The 24128-nt window shown below is 29.4% G+C and overlaps 1 protein-coding gene across 2 annotated transcripts in view; it reads left to right on the top strand.

The window, feature by feature from the left end:
- LOC145294149 (sortilin-like) overlaps positions 1 to 17023 on the top strand; it is a 153709-nt gene extending 136686 nt beyond the window's left edge. Inside the window, exons 19-22 of one of the 2 annotated variants that reach the window (XM_080141254.1) lie at positions 2609 to 2733; positions 4263 to 4377; positions 8187 to 8252; positions 15186 to 17023. In XM_080141254.1, coding sequence (XP_079997380.1) covers positions 2609 to 2733; positions 4263 to 4377; positions 8187 to 8252; positions 15186 to 15200 — 321 coding nt within the window. In that variant the 3' untranslated portion in view covers positions 15201 to 17023. The remainder of the gene's footprint in view (positions 1 to 2608; positions 2734 to 4262; positions 4378 to 8186; positions 8253 to 15185) is intronic. The other variant, XM_080141255.1, reaches the window with a different exon arrangement.
- Positions 17024 to 24128: the final 7105 nt, after the last annotated feature.

Here is a 24128-nt window from a genome sequence, read left to right on the forward strand (position 1 = left end):
TACCGATATGATGTAATATCTATATGTAGTTCATACCGATATGATGTAATATCTATATGTAGTTCATACCGATATGATGTAATATCTATATGTAGTTCATACCGATATGATGTAATATCTATATGTAGTTCATACCGATATGATGTAATATCTATATGTAGTTCATACCGATATGATGTAATATCTATATGTAGTTCATACCGATATGATGTAATATCTATATGTAGTTCATACCGATATGATGTAATATCTATATGTAGTTCATACCGATATGATGTAATATCTATATGTAGTTCATACCGATATGATGTAATATCTATATGTAGTTCATACCGATATGATGTAATATCTATATGTAGTTCATACCGATATGATGTAATATCTATATGTAGTTCATACCGATATGATGTAATATCTATATGTAGTTCATACCGATATGATGTAATATCTATATGTAGTTCATACCGATATGATGTAATATCTATATGTAGTTCATACCGATATGATGTAATATCTATATGTAGTTCATACCGATATGATGTAATATCTATATGTAGTTCATACCGATATGATGTAATATCTATATGTAGTTCATACCGATATGATGTAATATCTATATGTAGTTCATACCGATATGATGTAATATCTATATGTAGTTCATACCGATATGATGTAATATCTATATGTAGTTCATACCGATATGATGTAATATCTATATGTAGTTCATACCGATATGATGTAATATCTATATGTAGTTCATACCGATATGATGTAATATCTATATGTAGTTCATACCGATATGATGTAATATCTATATATGCTTATACACTTATATACCAACATCCGGGACTGAAACAATTGTATGCAAGGTGTTAACCAATAGAAGACAAATTTTCTGAACATGAGTAAATATTTGCATGTCTATTCCTTTTAATGTAGTTTAAAGAAATATATTATATATAAAATATATATTATATAAAAAAAATATATTATATATAAAATATATATTATATAAAAAAAATATATTATATATAAAATATATATTATATAAAAAAAATATATTATATATAAAATATATATTATATATAAAATATATATTATATATAAAATATATATTATATAAAAAAAATATATATTATATATAAAAAAATATATATTATATATAAAAAAATATATTATATAAAAATATATATATATATATATATATATTATATAAAAAAAATGTTCTCTCCCATCGATTTTGACATATGAGGTTCCGCCACAACAACTAAGTTACTCGGAAATCCACACAGATGATTTGTTTATAGTGGTGAAGACTTTGTATAGAACCAACCACACTTTTTGGTATTACTGCTATGACTGCCACAGGACAGAGTATATCGTAGAGCGCAGGCTTTTACATCAGTTTCCTTCTCCTAGATACATGTCTTGATGAAGACTGAAGGTGCATCTCTCCAATTGAATTAATGTACCTCCAAATATATCTATTTATCTAACGTAGTATTACTCATTGTTTTGAGAATCTGGCCACTTATTTGTCCATTCATAACAGTTTTGTTTTAATATCTAAATGTCTTTTAAGAGAATTTTTTTTTTTTTACCTGAAAGTTTTTTGTTTGTTACTTTTAATTGCAATTCTGCTTTTTATTTGTTCAAATGTGATTATAAACAATTAGCAGAACACCATGGAAAATTTCATGGTATTTTCTACATCTATCTGTATAATTTAGCATTAAAAATTATTTTGAAAAAATGCTTTGAAAAAAATAATTGCCATTGTTGAATATTCATGTTTCGCTTTTCATTGATATTGGATTATTTTAAAACAAAGATTCTTACAAAACTAGGTGTTGCCTCACTCTAAGAAGATTTCTCCTTCACTAATTGAGGATAAAATAGATTGTCTCCAAACAGGTACTACACATTGTTCCTAGTCAAAAGCCAATCAACCCGTTGTCTTAAAATATGGAAAATATTGCAGCAAAAATGAATTGAAACAAAAAGTTTGTTTTATAACTTTTAATTTATTGTAGTAGAATGCCAACATGTTCGTGATACACTCCTGCCTTACGGATGCAGTCCCCACCCCCTCTCCCAACCCATGCTGGCGTGAATAAAAAGCTGACCATCTATTTCAATCACAACTTTTGCTCTGTTATGTCTTTCCGATTCTCTCTTGATTAGTGACCTAAATCTAACAAACATATTTTCTCAAATTGGCAAACCTCATAATTCACAATTACTCTTGGATGTGCCCCACGGGCTCTTTTAGGGCTAATAAAAATACTCCATTTTTGGGACGATTTTGCCATATTTGTCCAAAAATTTCTGTGTATGTCTATTTAGCAGTTTTGCATGGTGCTCAAATTTAAACATGTTAAGGCCTTGGGAGTTTTGGGACTAAATGAGGGGGGAGCAAATGATGGACCTGATAGTAAAAAGTTTAGATACTCTTGGACTTAATGGGTTAATACTTTATGTGCTGAAAAAGAAAAATCAGCAAAACAAATGTCTTAATAAATTAAAAAAAAAAAGAAAAGAAAATGCGCTTCAAATTTTAACAATGAGAAAACTTTTGTTTGAATATTTCTAATTGTTTTTCTTTCAGTTTAGTATGCCGATTTCGCAGTCAACAGCCAATCAGATCATTGGCGTCATCGTCGTACTCGTGGTTATTCTTGTGATTATTATGTCAACCTTCCTCATCCACAAACTCTGTCTTTTACGGAAACAGTGAGTTACCATTCTTATGACTCTTTTTAGAATTTTAAAACATTTTTAATTAATTAGAAACAGTTGTCAATTTTTAATTAATTAAAAATGGTTGTCAATTTTAATTAAAAATGGTTGTCAATTTTTAATTAATTAAAAATGGTTGTCAATTTTAATTAAAAATGGTTGTCAATTTTAATTAAAAATGGTTGTCAATTTTAATTAAAAATGGTTGTCAATTTTAATTAAAAATGGTTGTCAATTTTTAATTAAAATGGTTGTCAATTTTTAATTAAAATGGTTGTCAATTTTAATTAAAATGGTTGTCAATTTTAATTAAAAATGGTTGTCAATTTTAATTAAAAATGGTTGTCAATTTTAATTAAAAATGGTTGTCAATTTTAATTAAAAATGGTTGTCAATTTTAATTAAAAATGGTTGTCAATTTTAATTAAAAATGGTTGTCAATTTCAATTAAAAATGGTTGTCAATTTCAATTAAAAATGGTTGTCAATTTTAATTAATTAAAAATGGTTGTCAATTTTAATTAATTAAAAATGGTTGTCAATTTTAATTAATTAAAAATGGTTGTCAATTTTAATTAATTAAAAATGGTTGTCAAATTTTATTAAAAATGGTTGTCAAATTTTATTAAAAATGGTTGTCAAATTTTATTAAAAATGGTTGTCAAATTTTATTAAAAATGGTTGTCAAATTTTATTAAAAATGGTTGTCAAATTTTATTAAAAATGGTTGTCAAATTTTATTAAAAATGGTTGGCAATTTTCAATTAAAAATGGTTGGCAATTTTCAATTAAAAATGGTTGGCAATTTTCAATTGAAAATGGTTGGCAATTTTTCTCAGCAATTCTCAAGCAGATTAAATATTCTTGGTATAGATAAAATAAATTTCTACTGACTTTAAACTAATACAAAAAACGGCTTAAATATCTTCTATATTTATAACCCAAACGAATTTCACATGATAAACATACATAGCAGAGATGGTGTAAGTTAAAACAATAGAGCTACATCTTTAAGGAGTCCCAGAAAAATTGTGACATTTTAGTGTTACATAAGTTTAGTGATTGAGAAGGAAAGAAACAATATTTGAACAAATTTTAAAAATTTTTTACTAGAAATAAAAATTTACATTTTTTTTTTATTATTTCACTTTTGAATATATATGAAATACTTAATATAAAAAAATATATTAATACAAAATATTTATAAATATTAAAATTTTTTTCTGTATTTATTAATACATAATATAGAAAAAATATTAAAAATATTTTTTCTATATTATGCCAAATGTATATTTCTGATGATTTAGCAGCCTTCCTTGGATGTTTCTTTTCTGTAGATTCAAAAAATGTTCTTTTTTTGGGGAAATGTTTATAAGAAACTTAAAACCTTTTTTGTATGTCTTCAGTTTTTGTCAATTTTCCAAGTGTCATAAGATTCTATTCTGTTCTACATATGCTTCTGTTTTGTTTAGAAATTCTGAAAACACATTGTGGATATTATAAATTCTCTTTTCTTTTCAATAGCAAAGTGGTTTATAGATATTCACTGCTTAACCAAACAGAAGAAGACATCGATTCTCAGCTGGAATCGGCCTTAAATGTTCAAAAACCTGTTTATGCAGAATGTTCAGATGATGAGGTAAGTCACTCCACAAAATTTTGCGCTTTGAGTGAAATTCTAAATAACATTGTTTATGATTAAAACAATAATACAAATAATTTACGAAATTATACGCGTTTAGTCGAAGAGACGGTAGCCAACTTATTTGGTTCACATCACGAATTTCAGATTTGTCTTAAAAAAATCTCTTAAAATATTCATACAAAATATTTATATTGACAAATAATTTTTGATCTGTGGATGTATATTTTCTATCATCGTGTGTATTATGACAGTGTTATATTCTTTATGTACACTTGTCAGGTTGTGCTGTTTTATTTTTCTTGGCTAGCTGATGTTTTTTGTATGAAACAGCTATGATTCGAAGTTGAAAAAAAAAAGATTTGCTTCACTTAAATAATGCAAATTCAGTTTTGAACTAAACGATCCCTAAGGCACGACTGAGTTAACGTCCTCTGGTTTATAAAAACCTTACAGGTACCTTTACTAAGATTTTTGCTATAACTTCAGTCCTACTTCAAATCTTTCCAATGCCATGTAACTAAGCTACCAGATCACCTCTCCACCCCTGTATTGATCCCCAGCTTTCCCTACAGATCATTAATCGTATCTATTAAATTAACCTGTTGCACATGACATCTCGATTAACTTTCAAAGTATATTAAGATCTCTAATATTCAATACACATTTTTACTACTTAAAACTTAAAAATAACTTAATAAAAATAAAAAAAATTGGAATAAAATTAAATTTTCTTTGGACTATTTTTTTTTACATTTCTTAATTCATTTACATTTTTTTAAATAAATTATCCAAAAACATAAATGACAATGAGTCAAATGTTACTGCAACAGAAGTTTTGTATTTTTAAATTCATTCATTTTTTTTGATTTCTTTGAATCAAAATGTTTAAGCTAACCATCTCATCAGCTGTTTAATTGTTTTATACGTTTTTGTATAAATAACTAATTATACTCTCTTGACATTGAATAACTTGCAAATCACATGAAAACAGAAATTGATGCAAATGTCGAGTCATTCACCTATAATTGATTGACATGCTTATAAGACAACATTTATCTATTGGGTGGAGAGTCTTCAGGAAGCTGTTAACAATTTTACAAAATGTAGGCATCCTGTCGCATTGGAGAGACGCAGTGGCTAACCTATGGCTGCGAGATATGGCTAATAAAGAAATATCAAAATAACATTTGGTCAAAGAAAATTGCTCGTCTAACTGTAAAGATTTCTATAAAAAATTGTGTTGCACAACTAATATGGCCACATCATTCAACGTCAGTTATCGAAAATGCTCCAAATTATCAATAGTCCAAGGCCACATGGTAGGCTGCTTAAGCCATAGAAGGAGCAGTTGATGATGACCTGCTCTTTTCACAAAATGTTTGGCATCAGGATGAAGAACCGACTAAAAAAAAAAAATACAAATAACGGTTGATATAAAATAAACCAGCTAAATAAAGCAACGGTTCTATAGTCGACACAGGAGCAAATTTTTCTTTTTCTTAATCCCAAATGCCCCTTTTGGGAGTTGTATTTTCTCCACATTATAAACCAATCTTATGTTTAGCTGTCCTTGTGAAGAAGCAAGTGATTGGAAAAATAACCTCAACTTCTGTTGCATTTCAGATGAAGCAATTCCTAAAAACAAAAGTGGAAAAGCTTAAAAATGATTTTACAATTAGATTTGATGAAAACTAAACATTCACAGCATCATTATCAAAACAATGTGAAAAACAAATTAACGTGCTATACAATTCGACATTGAATTGAAAAGTGAAGAGTCGCAGCTGTTTCAAAATATGAAATCCAAAATTAACCCTGATGTGACTTTATATTGAACTTTCCTATCTTGTTTGCTTCTAAACTAAAATACGTCCATTTTGTTGAAAAAATAGAACGGATGCAAAATATACACAAGAAAATGGCTGTGATTGTCAAAGTCATTCAACACTACTGCAATATTTGGAAAAAAAAGAAAATCAACTACAAGTGCCTACCACATCTGTGGTAGAAAATGTCTGTTTAAAGTGATGTTTTGCTTCTCTGATGATGGAAAAATATCAAAGATAATCTGAAGTAAGAACTGGAATGCAATGGAGAACAAAAACTGTAGTCGATTGTTGAAGCCATGCAGGATGGTAAAAATGTATTTGAAAAATTTAAGGTATTTTCTGGGAATAAGGTAAGGGAAAAGAAAACAAATTAGAAAAGAATTTCAAGGAAATCGATGTTTATGTCTTGTAAAACATGATCAACATTGCTTACGATGGAAGAAATGTGTAGAGTGAAAAATTGGGAATATTGGCAGACATTTTTTTTTTAATTGCATCAATGTCTAATGCAATGCAGTCAAGTGCTAATCTTGTTCGTTGGAGGATATATCGATGATTGATGCGAAAAGAAGGGCATATTCTTTCAAACTGTAAGTCGTCAACAGAAACGTATTCATGGATTTACAATCAGGCTTTTGCAATAATTGAACAAAAAAATCAAGCAAAACTTAAAGCAATTTCATGATGAATTTTAGTATTAAACAAAGATGGAATTCCATAAAACAAACCGAAACTAGTAATAAGTCGTCACACAACACAAAAAAATAACAAATAAATTGGAAACGGGAATTGAATGTAGATTTGAAAAACTTTTTGCTTTTCCCATTCATATCATCTGGATAACGATCAGATATTCTTGTATGAAGAAAAGAAATGATATTCAACTTAACAGTACAATGAGAAGAAGACTTTGTTGTCGAAAATAGGAAACAAATATGAAAAGCTTGTAGAGGAGTGTCAAGATCAAGAATGGAAATAGTAGGGCAGATTGCTTGGTGCTTGTATCACTAAGTGAAAGATTCTTATGAAATATTGAGATAACCTGCGCCACTAAAGGTTGAAATCCATCGTTTGGCGATGACGGTGAGAACAAATTGTTCTGAACTGCTTTTGACGTTGCTTTTACTGTAACAACTCAGGATTGAAAAAATTGATTGACGATCTTAACGATCACGGCATAGAAAGTATCTTATTGGATATGGCTGGAAAGGTATGATACAACTGGAAGGAGACGTGAATTTGAGATGCTGGCTCAAGGAAGATATAGGAGAACTGACACTGTAGAGTGTAGAGTATGATGTCACAGCGCAATCAATATCAGTTGATGGCTGAAATATGTACGCAGCTTGATAACATTTCTGGGGCAGATGACACGGGTGTTATATAATCACCTCCTGATAGAGAAGACCTGGCACTTCAGAAAAACAGTCAAGGAATAGGGGTCAAAACTGCAAAGTGGTTTCTCCTGATGCTTGCATATTGCTAAATCCAGTAGAAGATCTGTCAGCCAAGAAACACAGATTGCATCATTCAAATATATCTTAAAAAACAGAAGGAAAATTCCCCTCTGAGATATATTTGACATTCTTATGCTTTTTAAATAGAAATAAGACAATGAATGATAACTTTGAATATTGAAATGTAACTTTGAATAAACAAAGAAAAATCCATATTTCAAATGATTGATGTTAATTTTTGTTTTTGAGATATTGTACTTAATGATAACTATCATTAGAATGTTCTTTCTTGAGAGCAATGCCAGCAAATTGTTAATGGCAAAAAAGATCCTTGCTGATGCTGACTGATTATAAACATTGTGTCTAGTCAGAGACTCTAGTATATGGATGACCATAGTCCGTACTGTTTATAAAAAAAAAAACTGCTTGCACAACTTTTTCCGAATCTTGATGTGATTTGAGCAGCGTTTTCAATCTGCTTTTTCATTCACACACTTCTTCATTGGGTTTCTTTCAGAAACTTGGAAATCTAAATTCGGCAAAACCGCAAAAACGATACGGATCATTTGATGATTCGGACGATGTGAGTGCAAGATAAAATGTTTTATTGCAAAACAATTCTTCAGAATGGTGCCAGTTCATCTCTTTAACTTTCACCCAAATTATAACAGCATGTTAACAATGATCTTTAACTTTTCTTTATAAAACTAAATTTCCGCTTGGTGACGTGTTTCAATAATCACTCTCCTTTTCTCTTTTGGCTTGAGAATTCTTGCTTGTTTTTTGAAGAATGCATATGATTTATTGCTTCGTGCCAATTTCTTTTTTTTTTTTTTGATACTATACTAAAAACTTAATCATTTTCATTTGTTTTAATCTGTGGAAACTTCTGACTTTTCAAAGTTTTGTAATTTTTCTTTGTAGAAAAAGTTCTGCTAAATCACTAATTTGTATGATGGTGCCGGTCAATCGTAATGAATCTATGATGGTGCCGGTCAATCGTAACGGATCTATGATGGTGCCGGTCAATCGTAACGGATCTATGATGGTGCCGGTCAATCGTAACGAATCTATGATGGTGCCGGTCAATCGTAACGGATCTATGATGGTGCCGGTCAATCGTAACGGATCTATGATGGTGCCGGTCAATCGTAACGGATCTATGATGGTGCCGGTCAATCGTAACGGATCTATGATGGTGCCGGTCAATCGTAACGGATCTATGATGGTGCCGGTCAATCGTAACGGATCTATGATGGTGCCGGTCAATCGTAACGGATCTATGATGGTGCCGGTCAATCGTAACGGATCTATGATGGTGCCGGTCAATCGTAACGAATCTATGATGGTGCCGGTCAATCGTAACGGATCTATGATGGTGCCGGTCAATCGTAACGGATCTATGATGGTGCCGGTCAATCGTAACGGATCTATGATGGTGCCGGTCAATCGTAACGGATCTATGATGGTGCCGGTCAATCGTAACGGATCTATGATGGTGCCGGTCAATCGTAACGGATCTATGATGGTGCCGGTCAATCGTAACGGATCTATGATGGTGCCGGTCAATCGTAACGGATCTATGATGGTGCCGGTCAATCGTAACGGATCTATGATGGTGCCGGTCAATCGTAACGGATCTATGATGGTGCCGGTCAATCGTAACGGATCTATGATGGTGCCGGTCAATCGTAACGGATCTATGATGGTGCCGGTCAATCGTAACGGATCTATGATGGTGCCGGTCAATCGTAACGGATCTATGATGGTGCCGGTCAATCGTAACGGATCTATGATGGTGCCGGTCAATCGTAACGGATCTATGATGGTGCCGGTCAATCGTAACGGATCTATGATGGTGCCGGTCAATCGTAACGGATCTATGATGGTGCCGGTCAATCGTAACGGATCTATGATGGTGCCGGTCAATCGTAACGGATCTATGATGGTGCCGGTCAATCGTAAAGAGTCTGATAATTTTTATTCACTCTACTTGAGGTAGGTACAAGGTCAAATGAGTTTTGAAAAACTAGCGCACTTTGTGAAATATACTCTGACCCACAAAAACAAATATGTTGGAATTTCTTGGTAGTATTGCTTTAATAATAAACTAATTCCTTTTCATAGAAGGTAAAACCTGGGTGAGTTGATCTTCAAGGACTGAAGCGAACGATATGCCAACCCACTGTCAAACTGATTGTAAATAATGTATCCCCTTGTTGTAATATTTTTCTCGATTCCAATACAACTACCAATTCTGATTTTTTATTTCTAAATATTTAACTATAAAGTTATTTTGTCCTGATTATCGTAAAAACATGTTAAATATACGTGTATTTTAAACGTAAAACTTTGCTGTGGGTGGGTGATCTATAGATTTTAGTTTTACTGGTAGTTTAAAATTAATAAATATTAATTTTATTATCAACTGTGGAAGATTTTAGACAAAATCAAATAAAGAAAATTAAAGGAATCATTTTGGAATCAAAACTAGGCACAAACTTTTCTGATTCTGATACCCACAAAAGTTCCGATTTTTCCAATTTCCGATTAATTGTCCAACACTAGATAATGAAAAAGGAACCTTCGGATCATTGTCAGCAATTTTTTTTTTTTTTTAATCGAATTCGGCAATCATTGTCAGCAATTTTTTTTTTTTAATCGAATTCGGCAATCATTGTCAGCAATTTTTTTTTTTAAATCGAATTCGGCAATCATTGTCAGCAATTTTTTTTTTTTAATCGAATTCGGCAATCATTGTCAGCAATTTTTTTTTTTTAATCGAATTCGGCAATCATTGTCAGCAATTTTTTTTTTTTAATCGAATTCGGCAATCATTGTCAGCAATTTTTTTTTTTTTATCGAATTCGGCAATCAGTTGATATGCTGTATAAGAACTAATGATAAAACTATGAAAAAAAAACTAAAAATCTTTTATAAAAGCAGTTGGTCTACATGCATTTTAAGATGTGGGTGTTTGAGTGGTGGAATTGTGTACAGCTAAACTATGATTAGTAGCGTACTCCATCTTTAGTTTTTCCGTGTTTTGTGATCATCTAATTTGTCAATGGTGCTTTAATCGCTACCGCCAAGGACAGATAAATCCTGCTTCAAAATGTCTTTAATGGGGAGATAATTTTAGGGTAAAATCGACTATATACATTTTTTCTGAAAATTTAAATACGAGGTCTGTTTTAATAGTTGTGTTTGAATAGTGAGACACGATGTAAAAAAAAAAAAAGATGAAATGCTTTTTTTATGTCAAAAATTAAAGATGATGTAAAAATTTATAACTGATTTAACTAACTTTTCTCTTTCCTGCAACCTCTTTCGCACAGAAGAGATGGTGCAAGCAGGTCTCTGCTCTATCGTTATTTTCATAAGTGCTCCTCTGAGCTCAATTCTATGGTCCCCTTTCCTTACCAAACTTTCATGAAAAACACTTGTCTAGCTGCAACTACTATCATTAATTTTCCCCAACTCTTTGTGTCCAAACCTAAACATAGATTCCATGAACAAAGCTTCTTTCTTAGAACTGCACACTTGTGGAACTCTCTTCCGTTTGCCCGCATTCAAGCGGTCTACAATATGGTTGTTTTCAAGACCAACGTAAACAAGTTCTTGATGAGCCATCCTCTTAAGTAATCCAATTTACCAAATTTCCACTGCTAACGATTACTATGATATTGTTCCATAGACTACCATACATTCATTATCCTTGAGTGGGCTGTGGGCCTTAATAAGTGGTGACTCCTTTGTAAAAACAAAAACCTATGATTATGATGGATTTGTCTGGCTAGTTCATGATTGATACAGCATCCATCTTTGATCCCCCTCTCCCCTGAATATATGATAATACTAAGAACACGACACATAAAAAAATTTCAAAATGTCTGACTTAAAATAAACCAAAAATGGTTGAAATGCTATAAAACGCTTGCCTTTTTAGACTCGATTAATTTCAACGTTGCTTCGTTTATACAGGTTGTCATTTTCATCTGAATACAAACGTCTGTTTTGTTCTTGTATTTGGATGATTCAAATTACTCTTCTCATCTTGGGTAACGTTTTCACACCATTTCTTTGATCTTTAAGTGTATCTTCACAATAGCTCTATTGGTGACTGGTAGAATTTTTTTTTTTTTTCCAATCATTCAATCATCGAATTCAGAATTTGTTCATGAATCAGAAGAGCGTTGAGTTGTTTTCATTTCCGTATTTACTCAATTGCGAATTGATGTATTATGTTTCTGAATTTTTGAGATGAGGATTGATTTGGATTCTTCTGACTATTGTTCTCATCTTGAATGTTGCTTTCACGATCTGATATTACATCTGATCTTCATATGCATCTTGATAATCTTAGCAGTGAATTCCACCATTTTCTTTTTTTTAACCTTGTTTCAGGATGACTTGTGTGTACTTTTTATTTATTTTATCTTATAAATATTATTCTGCATATCGTTTCTTAAATTGGTGTGTGGGGTAAGAACTCTTTCTCTGCATCTTGGAGACATTTCTCTTAACATTTGATAAATTAACATTTTCCAAGAAGAGTTCCTTCATAATATTCAAGCATGTTAAAACTTTTTATAAATTTTAGTTTAGAAACTAAGGAATGTTCTTCATTATAAATCTTTGTTGATATATACAAATTTGAATTAAAAAAATAATAAAACGAAAAACCACAAAATTTATTAATTTTAATTTTTATCTGAAAATTTTTGTGATATCACAATTAAATTTACTTATCACAATTAAAATATTGTTTCATAAATTTTTTGTGATATATGCTCTTATCGTAATTAAGATATTGTTTCATAAGTTTTTTTGTGTACTTCAAAAAAGCTAGTTAATTCACTAATTCATCTTGTATCATTTTCACAATGTTTCGATTGATTAATTCTCTGACCGTTTTCGAGTGTATCTTGTTGAACTCGAGAATCTTCCTGTTGAACTTTGGAATCTGCATGGAATTTTGAGTGGAACCCTTTTAGTTCACGGGGGTAGCATGATTTGGTATGAAGTAATTCACAGCTGTAATTTTCAGTCGTTCACACCAAGAACTTATTTCAACTTTCAAGAAAATGTCATTTTACATCTGAAACTTTCCAAGTACTCTAGCCATTGTGCCACAGGTTCTTGCAAGTTACATCAACCAAAATGTTGTGAAAATGACACTCAAGATGAGAACAGTAGTCCAAAGAATCCAAATAAAAGTTTTAACATTTTTTGAAGATGATCATCGATTATTCCAAGAAAGTTTTTTTTGCAGATTTATTAAAATGTTTGTAGGTTTCAAAAATGCCTTGTACCAGGCACGTCGATTCAAGAATTGAATTACTAAGGTGCACACTATACGATGAATCAGATATTGAAAGAGTAACGAGTATAAAATATAAAATACTAAAACCAATAATAAATCATAGAATGCAAATTAAAATTTTCTTTTAATGTTTCCATGAGATATATATATATATAGGAGGGCGTATATCACTGAAAACTTTAACATCAAAATAAATAAAAAAATTTTTTAATTGCATGACTTTCTAAGTTTCATTATTTGTTAAAATCAGATCAGTGCAGAAGTTTTGTCAATTCAAAATATAATTCAAAATATAAGTCGATTTAAAATTCAAAATATAAGTCGATTTAAAATATAAGTCAAAATTTCACTTGAAAACAAAATTTTTTGAAAATTTTTTTAATGTCTTATCGGCACAATGTTGCATCTCAATGGAATGTGCTCCGATGAATTTATTGCACTTGTATCTGCTTAGCATAAATACCTTTTACAAGCAACAAAATAACTTATTGCCGCAAAGCATGGTGATTCGTTCGAACACTGGTATCAATTCACCTACTGAACATGAATATTTCCTTCACGTGTTGTAAACTGAAAGTTTTTCATTGAATAAAATTACTTAAGCACCATTTTTTTTTTTTTGTAGCATCTTTATTTTATTTAAAGACTAACAGAAAACATCACTTGTATACATGTGAGCGAGGCTGTTTTGTCTCGTTACATCAGTAGTTGTGCTGACCCTTGACCTTCAACCTTTTCTATTCAAATAGGATCTTTATTATGTACTAATACGAATTGTTTAAGAATACTAATATTCGACTATTCATCTGGGGTGTTGTTCATCTGCATGTTTTCCTCTTTTTCAATTATGGTTTCGTATTGTATGATGTTGCTCACGTTTTTGAATTTGACAAAATAGATATTTTGATGTTGTTGAGAAAGACTGAGCATGACAGCAGTCTTTCTTGGTTTGCATTTATAGAGAAACTTGTTATCAATAAAAGGACAAACCTCATTGACCATCTTTAAAGCTCCTACGTAATACAGGTAGATGCTACATGTATTTATTGGAAATGAATATAATTCTAAAACTCTGTGGATTGTCTGGGCATTCTTGCTTGCTTGCATGTTGTAATAATTTTACCAAGAATTCTTCATAAGTTTTGGTTTCGATTCTAGCTGATGGCTCCCAAATGCTGTTTTTTTTACTTTTGAAATCGCTGCTATATATTGGGTACAATATAATGATAATTAATATATGAAATCTGCATAAATTAAAATATATTAAGTCATATTTTATGACTGAGCAAGGTCTCTACTAGTTACAAATTAATATTTTAATTTATTTCTGTTTATTTTGATATGGATTTCTAAATTCATGGTGAAAAAAAAGATTGTTAAAAAAAACAAAACTTTTCATTTATTTGGACTCTTCTGACTACTGGTCTCATCTCGAGTGTCACACTGTTTCGGTCAATGTAATCTCTGACCTTCTTCAGGTATATCTTGTCAAACTCAGAAGGATCCTGTATCATTCACCTTTCTGGTACGGTTTTATTTTCTGTCCAACTCTAACCAATCTTTGTAAACTTTTCAAAATGAATTCACTCACATTTTCACTTTCCCATAATCCACTCGCTCCAGATTCGTTTTATAATTAATTCATATCAAGTACATTTGTATTAGTTGGATTCATTGGACGACTGTTCTCCTTGAGTGTCATTCATACAATGTTTCAGTTGATGTAACCTCTGACCTTTTACATGTGTATCGTGTTGAACTCTGTCTTTTAATCTATCTTGGGAACCTACACGAAATTTTGAATGAAACCCTTTATTCAATCCATGAGGTGGGGGTGGGGGTGGAGGATAGCATGCTCCTGCTCCATCAGACATGACAATTGTGAAATACTTAGGACTTCTACTCAGTCGTGCTGATGCAGCAAGAGCATGATAACTTTGTAGATTAAAAGGTTTTGTTCCAAATTCTATGCAGATTTCCAAGTTTGATAGAAAATGTCAAGTTCAACAAGATAATCTTGTAGGAGGTGACATCTATCGAAACAAATTGTACAAATAAAACTTTTGATGAAAACTGAAATCTGGGAAATCCAAATTATACGAATAATCAATCCTTATCTAAAAAATTCAAAACTGTGAAAAGCTCTTCATCCGCACAGTTTAAAACTCTTTTTTTTTTTTTTCATTTCAGGACATGCTTGAATGATTGCAGATGTGAAAGAACACAAAACATTTCCACATTCCTGCAATGAAGACACTAAAACAACAACAAAAAATCATACTTCATATTTTTTTTTTTTTTTATTCTCACGGAAATGAAAGAAGGTTCATGAAACACCATAACCGACTTTTCTCCAAAATCACTTTTTTTTTTTTTTTTTTTTTTTTACTGACACAATCGAAGAACATCTTGCTCTATTGGTCCTGAAAGATGGTGGAAGTTTTTCTTTCTTTAAAAAAAAACAAACAAACAAACTTTCTACTTGATCTCGCCTAAAACTTTTTTTTTTTCTGTTTCTTCTGCGGCTTTTGTGAGTTGCATATTTTCTTCTCATTTGAAGAAGTTAAACAATGATTTCCTGAACATCGGTTCTTTGATATGACAGGGACGCATTCAAAAATGAAAGCATTTCTTAATGCCTCTGCATGGCCAACTAATTGTACTATCATGACCATTCAGAAGTGATTTTGAAGCCTTTAAGCTGGCTAATAGAAAATATTTTGACTGAAAAGAAAATTTAAAGGCAAAAGCCAAGTATTAATGTCAACTGTAAAAAAATGTATCATGAATTTTATTTTTCAATGTGCCTCTGTAATCTCAAAGAATTGAAAATTTTACAAAGTATTTTTTTTTTTTTTTTTTCAGTAATCTCTACATCTTTTTAGGAGTTTTGATTCATGAAAAGAGTCCCTACCCTCTCCTCTTCCCATGAAAATTCGGTTCTTTTATATGACGGGCACATGCAAGAATGAAAGTTCTTATGAGAGCACAATTGAAGCATAATACTTGACCTCACATTAATTCAAACCAGAAATTATTTTCTTTTAGTCAATCAAAATATGTAAATAGTTTTGATTTATAAAATTTATTTTTCTTCTCTTGACTTCAACGCATGCTTGAAAACAATTTATCATGGATTTAACCTCGGACCTTCTTCAGGTGTGTTGCGTTGAATTTAAGCATTTTTAGTTGCAATTAAGGATTTTGAATGGAACTTGTAGAGAATTAAATTTTAATGGTAAAAATCAACTATTAAGTTTAACTACAGAAAAACGAGAATTTTATTTTTAACTGCGCCTCTGTAGTATCAAAGAACAGAAAATTTTATAAAGCAGCATTTTTTAATTTTAATTTTTTTTTTATAATCTTTCCACCTTTTTATGAGTCTTAATTTATATCTAAAAAAAAAAAAAAAAAGCCTCTCCTCCTCCTCTTTTTCCATGGCGACCATTTTCTTAAAATCCAAATTTCCAGAAATTTAATTAAAAAAGAGAAATAATCCTTTGGAATGAAACTGCATCTTTTAATCCAATTGGATTTTTCTTGCTCCCTCAAATGGTTTGTGAATGTCTGTATATTTGTGTATTTGATTGGAGTCTGCAAAGTAATGCTATTACTACTACTACTGCTGCTTGTCTTTTTTTTATTTATTCATTTTTTTTTTTACCTGTACTGTGTATTTAAACATTTTTTTATTTTTCTAAACTTGAAAAGCAGATGCTGAGGTATGTTTCAGCGCATGTGAAACGGATGTCGTGATGGTATTGGGGATTGGGACAAATGTAGAATTTTTATTTTCAATTTCTACAAGTTTTATTTTCACTTATTTAAAAAAAAATATTTTCTACATTGCTACGTACTAATACAATTAGTTCTCCTTTATGTTTTTTATTTGGTTTGAATAAAAGGTTTAAAAAATTTTATGATTGGAAAAAGGGGAGAGGGGGGGGTATATAAATAAAAGAAATTCTGTTTATAATGTAAGTTTCAAATTGAATATTCTATTGAATAAAATTTTGTTATTCGTTTTTTCTTTTTTGTTTTATTTCTTTTCTTTTTTTTTACTTTATTTTTGCTGTAAGAATGTTTGCTGGTTTCCCAGAATTCCCCCACATAAAAAAAAACAAATATAAATAAAATTTTTATATATATGTACCCATAAAGGAAATAAAATATCGTACACCAAAAATCACGTAAATTGACCAAATAGTTTTATTTTCAAATAAGAAAAATCAAATGTTGTGAAAAAATACTGTCAGTATCACAACACTATCTTGAAAAGAAGGGAAATGACTGCAAATAATTCAAATTTGGAGATTTTAAAAGCCATTCTTAACATGAGGATGGTGACATTGGAAAAACTTAAATTTGCTTAGTAAATGATTTTCTTTATAAAATAAACTTTATCAGTTTACGTAATTTTCAGAATAATTTTCTTTTCATCACGTCTGTATATTATAGAGATTTTTTTTAATTTTGTTTTTTAATATAGGGAGAATTCTAGACAAGCTCCAAATTTTCAATTCCACTGCGTAATAGATGATTTTCTTATCTGTACACGTTCTTGTATAATTTGAACTTTACTCGAGTTATAAGTCAATTGACAGTGAAACAATCTCATTATGTTTTATAAATCACTGAGTGGATGTGCTGCATGCGAAACCAACCTGGATGATGCTCCATTAACTGTTCTGCTTTTTCCATCAGCAAATAAAAATATCATTTGTGAAACCATTCTGTTGTTAGCAGCAGTTCATTGTCAATGAATACAACTGGAATGGTTGTTAACCCAAGGGAATGGTTAAGATTTGTGTTGAATGTTTACTCCTCTGCTGTGTTCGGTCTATGTCCATGCATGTTCACCGGATTCCTTTCGCTATGGAGGTGCTATGCTGCCTAGCATGAAGACTGGTCAGGAACAAACATGGCTCCAACTTGGAAGGGTTCTACTCTTCTGGAAATCCATTCATCTGACTTTGGAGTAATGAATGATAAAAACTAACCACACCAATTAATTATGGATATCTTCTGTTAAATTCTATAAATTCACTTACCTGAATTCCAGTTTATTTTGTCTTTTTTTTTACTCTGTTTATCTTTTAAAATAGTTTAAAAAACTTTAAAAGTAGGATTGTACAATAAAAACTTATAATTCGGTTTAATCCGATTTAAATTTATTTTATACTAAAATTATCAATTTATTTATTTTTTTTTTTTTAAATGATAAATTTTGGATTAAAAAAAAAAAGAAGGTAAATTGAAATGTTTGCACTGAATCTTTTGTAGTTGAAACTGATTACTGGAATCACAATCTTTTAAGTTGTATTATTTTTTTTATTGAATGCAAAAAAAATTTATAAAATCTTTTTATGTAATTTTTCACCAAACAAGATTTTCCTATTTGAAGTTCATAAAATTACTTGGAATCGTAATAAAAAATGATTGCCAATCAGAAATAAGAAAATTTTATGAAAGAAATCATTACATCTATTTTTTTTTTTTAATTATTTTTTTGTGTGTGTGCATGTGTGTGTGTATATATATATATATATATATATATATATACATACACACACACACACACACACACACCAAAATCAGAATTAATGTTTTAAAGCATATAAACAATTCCAAGAATAAAATCCAATGTTTTAAATATGAAAAATAAAATTTAAAAAAAAAGGAATATTAACAAAATCTAAAATATCTTACCTAGAAACTGCTTAAATTATTGAATTCAAAAAAGCAACAAAATAGTTTTAATTTTACTGGATTTAGAAATCATTTGTATTAAAAAAAAAACACGTTTTAACTTTTTTTTTTTTTTTTAAATATTTAAAATCTCTGTATTTGCAAACAAAACTTGAGCAAATAAACTTTTGTCTCAGTTTTTCAGCTGAGGAAAAAATTTATATAAATAATTTACTTTGCTTTGTTTTTGTAGAATAAACTGGAACAAGTACAAAAATAACTTTCATTTTTTTTATTAATTTTTCCAAATTTTTTTTCTTTAATGAAATTCTCATTTTTGTTTATTATTCCTTCATGGTTTAAAAAGAAAATCTTTCTTTTATAAATGTTAGTTTTACTGAGATTCTTGTTGCGATCTTAAATATTATGTGCCGTGTATTTCTGTTTCACTTTTTTTTTTTTTTATTCTGATATTTTATACACTTCACAAATCGCATAGAAGTGGCGCTATTTTATTTAGCATTAATTTTTTTTTTTTAAATAGTTGGATTTACCTGTTCACTATCGTTTCACAAATTCTTATTCACTCACTACTTTAAATCATTGAAACAAAAGCTTCAGCATTATCTAGAATATTCCTGGTGTGGGTGGAGGGCACCAACAGTTTTTTTTTCTTTTTTTTTTTTAATATTATTTACAAGTAAGAAATAAAAATCCAGAAAAAAAAACCAATCCAATGATTTAATTTTTTAATAAGATAACGATAAAGATAAAAAATTAATTTGCCAGAGTGAAGTGGAGTTATAGTTTTGAAAATTTATTTCAATTTTACAATTACTTGAAATTCAAAAATAAATCACCACTTGAAACTAACAATTGTTTAAATACCTTTTTTTTTATTTATTTTTTTATAACTCTTTTTCACCTCAAACAAGGCATATTGCCACTTGGAATGTAATTGGCTATTTGGTATTGTCTAACAGGGAACTGAGACGTTGATTAATAAAATTGTTGTTCATATTACATTTAAAGTTCTGCATGTTAGTACAGTCAAGGAAACGGGGAGGGAATTCCAATTTAGCAGTCTGAGGAAAGAAACCATTAGAGTAGAAGGCGTTCCAGTATTTTTTTTTTTTTTTACACAGTGATCACCACTTATCAAGGCCCGGAAGCCACTCAGGGATAAGGGTTATTGCAAGTACATTACGTTAGTGTGGAAGTATCTGGAGACTTAAGCAGTGAAAGGGTGTGATTTTGCTGATTGTCATATTACATATATTATTTCTCATCAGAAAATGTATTTTTAAAGCTTGTTTAAAAAATATCACTATAAAAAGAACTATTTGTCCGGTTAAGATGTGTTACGGTTGTGGTTTTGGAAACTTATTGTTTGGTATGTTATTAAAATCTAAAAGCTGATCCACAATGAATAAACCAGTGACATTGGTTTATTCATTGGGTAAAATCTTTATCTTAGAAAAGTTGTGAAAATAAACCTTTCGATATCATTTAAATAATATCAATTCAATAAAATCTAGTTGCATTGATATGGACAGACAATATCGCTAAAAAATTACTTTAAATGTTTAGATATTTTAAAATAATATTGAAATAAAATGTAAATTAAACAATTACTAATCTTATTTTCTCATTTAAAATTATTGAAATGTACTTATTAAAATTATTGAAATGTACTTATTAAAATTATTGAAATGTACTTATTGAAATTATTGAAATGTACTTATTGAAATTATTGAAATGTACTTATTGAAATTATTGAAATGTACTTATTGATTTCAATATAATCATATACACTTTTATTAAGATGAATTTTTATTTTTAAATTGATATGTAAAAAATTTAATTGGATTTTTTTCTCAATCACAAACTTTATAACAAAATTGAAGTTTTAACATTTTTTTTCATTTTTAAGTACAACTTCATTTCAGAACTAAAAATTATTTAAGCTTGAAGTTTAAAAATAATATTTATATAGAGATTAGGTTTATGTTAAATAAAATATCTTTTTTCAAAATCAATTTGCAAATATCAAGTTTCATGAGATGTCCTACTGGTTTGATGAGCAGAGAGCAGGCTTAAGGTATTTTTCTATGAATAGTGTCTATGGAGAGGCAGTTGCAAAGCCAACCAAGTTCATAATTGTCACTAGCATGGCATATTAACATTTTTAGACTAATGTTTTTTATCGTTTTGAATGTTTATTTGAATTTAAAGAAATTTAAAAAAACTAACTTCTTCATGGAATTAATCTTAAATTGCAAATTTTTATTTCACACTCCAGACTATCATCAAAGTGTAGTATCTGTTCTGATGCTACTCTTAAGTTAATTTGTCCTTAGACAATGGAGGGGAAATCTTTCTATACTAAGGCAATTTGTATTTTTGTAACTTCCAGAATGCCCATTTTTGAGAAGCTGGTTTTTCCCCCACATTAAAAACGACCTTGTGTCACATTTTGCTTTCGTGGGGAAGCAAATAGCATTTTATCTCATGTTGCGCATCTTTAAAATTTATTCTTATTGAATGAAAGGACACTTATTTTTATTTTCATTCTTGCCGCATCTGGCAATTTTATCTCAACAAAACCCAAATTAATGATGTACACCAAAACTCGCATAAAATTGATCAAATAGTTTTTTTTTTACCAAATTCGAGTTTTCTGGTCTCTCTTCCTCCCATATTAAGAATGATCTTATAAAATCTTGCAAATTTGAATCTAGAGTTATCTCCCTTCTTCCTTCAGACTATTCTCGTGAGATTATTGTTCATCCTTTAAGCCATCTTGAAAACATTCTGAAGAAATAAGGTAGATAACTTCAAATTCACGAGGCATTGAAAAAAACCCTCAAGTTTGCTTGAAAATGATTTTCTTTATAAAAATAAAGCTACTTGATCAATTTACATGGCTTGTGGAATATATTTTTTCATCACAGGTATGTACATCGTACAATTTTTTTTTTTCTTGGCAGGTGAAATGCTGGACAATCTCCAGATATTTCCCCCCGCATTAAAAACCAATCTTGTGTCTAAGCATGCCCTTTTAATATCATTAAAGGCTGAAATAATTGGGTTGAAACATTTTTTGACAATTCCAAATCTTAACTCATTGTTCTAAGGGAGATTAATCTCTTTTCCTAAGAATTCTAAGAAAAAACCCTTTTTTTTTTTTTTTTTTTCAATTACTTCATATAAGGTAAGAAAGTTTTATTACATGAATAACAAATGTGAAAAAATTACTTTTTTTAGCATTTGAGTAATTGTAAAAAATTTTTTCCAACTATTTAGTAAAATAGTTACCTCCCTTGGAACAATGAATTCAGATTTTTTTTTTTTTTTTTTTCTTGTGAACATGCATATTGACTTACTCAAGCCATTGTTTCATGACGAACTAACATTTTGCATCCCTGCCAAAATATCATTCCGCGATTTCATATTTGGGTGCAACTGCACTACAATAGTGAAATTCCAAATTTTTAATATTGAATTTCAAGGTTTCAAACCAATAAGCTCTACTTAATTGTCATGGTACAGTAATAAATATATCCCAAAATTCCGAAAAATGATGAGGTAGAAAAAAAAATTAAAGAAAACATTTTTTTTTGATTAAAATTAGCGAAAATAAAATATTTGGCTATAAAATCACTTGGGGAGTTCCAAAGGGAGGTAAATAACGTGTAAATATTGCCAAATTTTTACATAAATTGTGCATCAACAATCATGAATATGAATTCGTTATTTTTTTTAGCATAACTGAATTACGTCCCTTGTTATTGTCATGCATAGTCCAAGAAATATGGCGAGTTTTTTTTCCGATAAAGATTAGAAACTTGTCTTTTAAATGATGCAGTAATATTTAAGTGCTTTTGACATGCCAATTAAGTGGATGCTATTGCTTTTTGTTGAAATTGAAACAAAAAATCAGATGCCATTATTATTTATTTTATCAAAATTTTTTGCTTTCTGAATTTCACTACACGTGTTTCACTTCAATTTTGTCTTTAAATATAATAAGAATATTCGTAAATTAATTTTTTATATTTTACTTCTATAAATTTCTTTAATATATATATTTTTTTTTAAATGTAAAGAAAACAAAAACAAATTTGAGAAAAAATATGAATATTTTTATTATATTTAAAAACAATCTTTTAATAAAAAAGAAGAAATCGTAGAAGTAACGTAATTGGATGAAACTTTAGGCAAAAATGCCAAATTGGTTGATGCTGACAATTTCAAATGATCTGTCACAAAGCAATTTTTTTAACATGATGCATTCTGATGCTTCACTCAATTTTTTGTTTTTATCACATCCACCATTCAATACTGATAAGTTTGTATAAATTTTCTTTTTTTTTTTTAGTTTTTACATAATAGAGAAACAAATTATCTTGCCTTTGGTAACGTTCATTTGTCATATATTTGAATTTTAACCCCCACTTTTTTTTTCTTTTTTTTTTTCTTCGATTGTTGGCTTCTCTGCTAAATTCCCACAAAACTAATTTCAGTTTCATGAAAAGTGAGAATTTTATTTACATATTTTCACATGTAATTTTTAAAAACTTTTGGTGCTTCTATATTATAACGAAAAAAAAAAAATTGAATTTCAAGTAAAACAAATAATACCTCCGTAATTGTCAAAAATAACATTAAAAACTTATGAAAAACGATGAGGTAGAAAAATAATTCATTATTAATGATTATTATTAATTTTTCATGAAAAACAGTTCCGATAAGAGTAAAGAGTTCGATAAGGTTACATGCTGGGTCGGACATGGTAGGTCACGTGACGTAAGCAAAAGGGGAAGTAATGAAAAAAAAAACCCCAAAAAACAAAAAAAAAAGACAAACTAACATATATACATAATTTGTGAATTTAAAAAAATAACTGAATTTGTGAAAAATTGAAAACTTAATTACCTTCCCTGTTAACTCTCCAATTCAAATCTTTTGAAACCAAATCGCTAGTTTTTGCAAATGTCTTTTTTCTACCTTTATAGTCTTTTGTAATTTTTGGATATGTTACTATTTTTGACATGACAATTATGTAGGCACTATTTGTTTTACTTGAAATTTAATATTTTTTCGTTAGAAGCATCTAACTTTTATTTTGTTTTTAAAGTTTTGCTCTTTATTCTTTTTTAAGCCTTGATTATAAGAATTGAAAATGTTATTGTTGACTTGTTTTGAGAATTTATACGATTCATTTATGTGTATTTTTCCAGGTTGTGCTGTTTTTTGTTTTCTTATTTATTATTTAAAAGTGGCTATATAAGTTACTTCCCTTGTTTATAAAGAACTGAATTATCTCCCCTTGAACGTTCACATCCACTCTACTTGTAAAAAGTTAATTTCTTTTCTTTTGCAAATTTTATCTGAATGTCCTTACAAACTGATACTGGAAACTATCGATCTGAAAATAAA

This window comes from Euprymna scolopes, chromosome 15 (genome assembly GCF_053919585.1).
Source record: "Euprymna scolopes isolate OS-2025 chromosome 15, ASM5391958v1, whole genome shotgun sequence".
NCBI lineage: Eukaryota > Metazoa > Mollusca > Cephalopoda > Sepiida > Sepiolidae > Euprymna > Euprymna scolopes.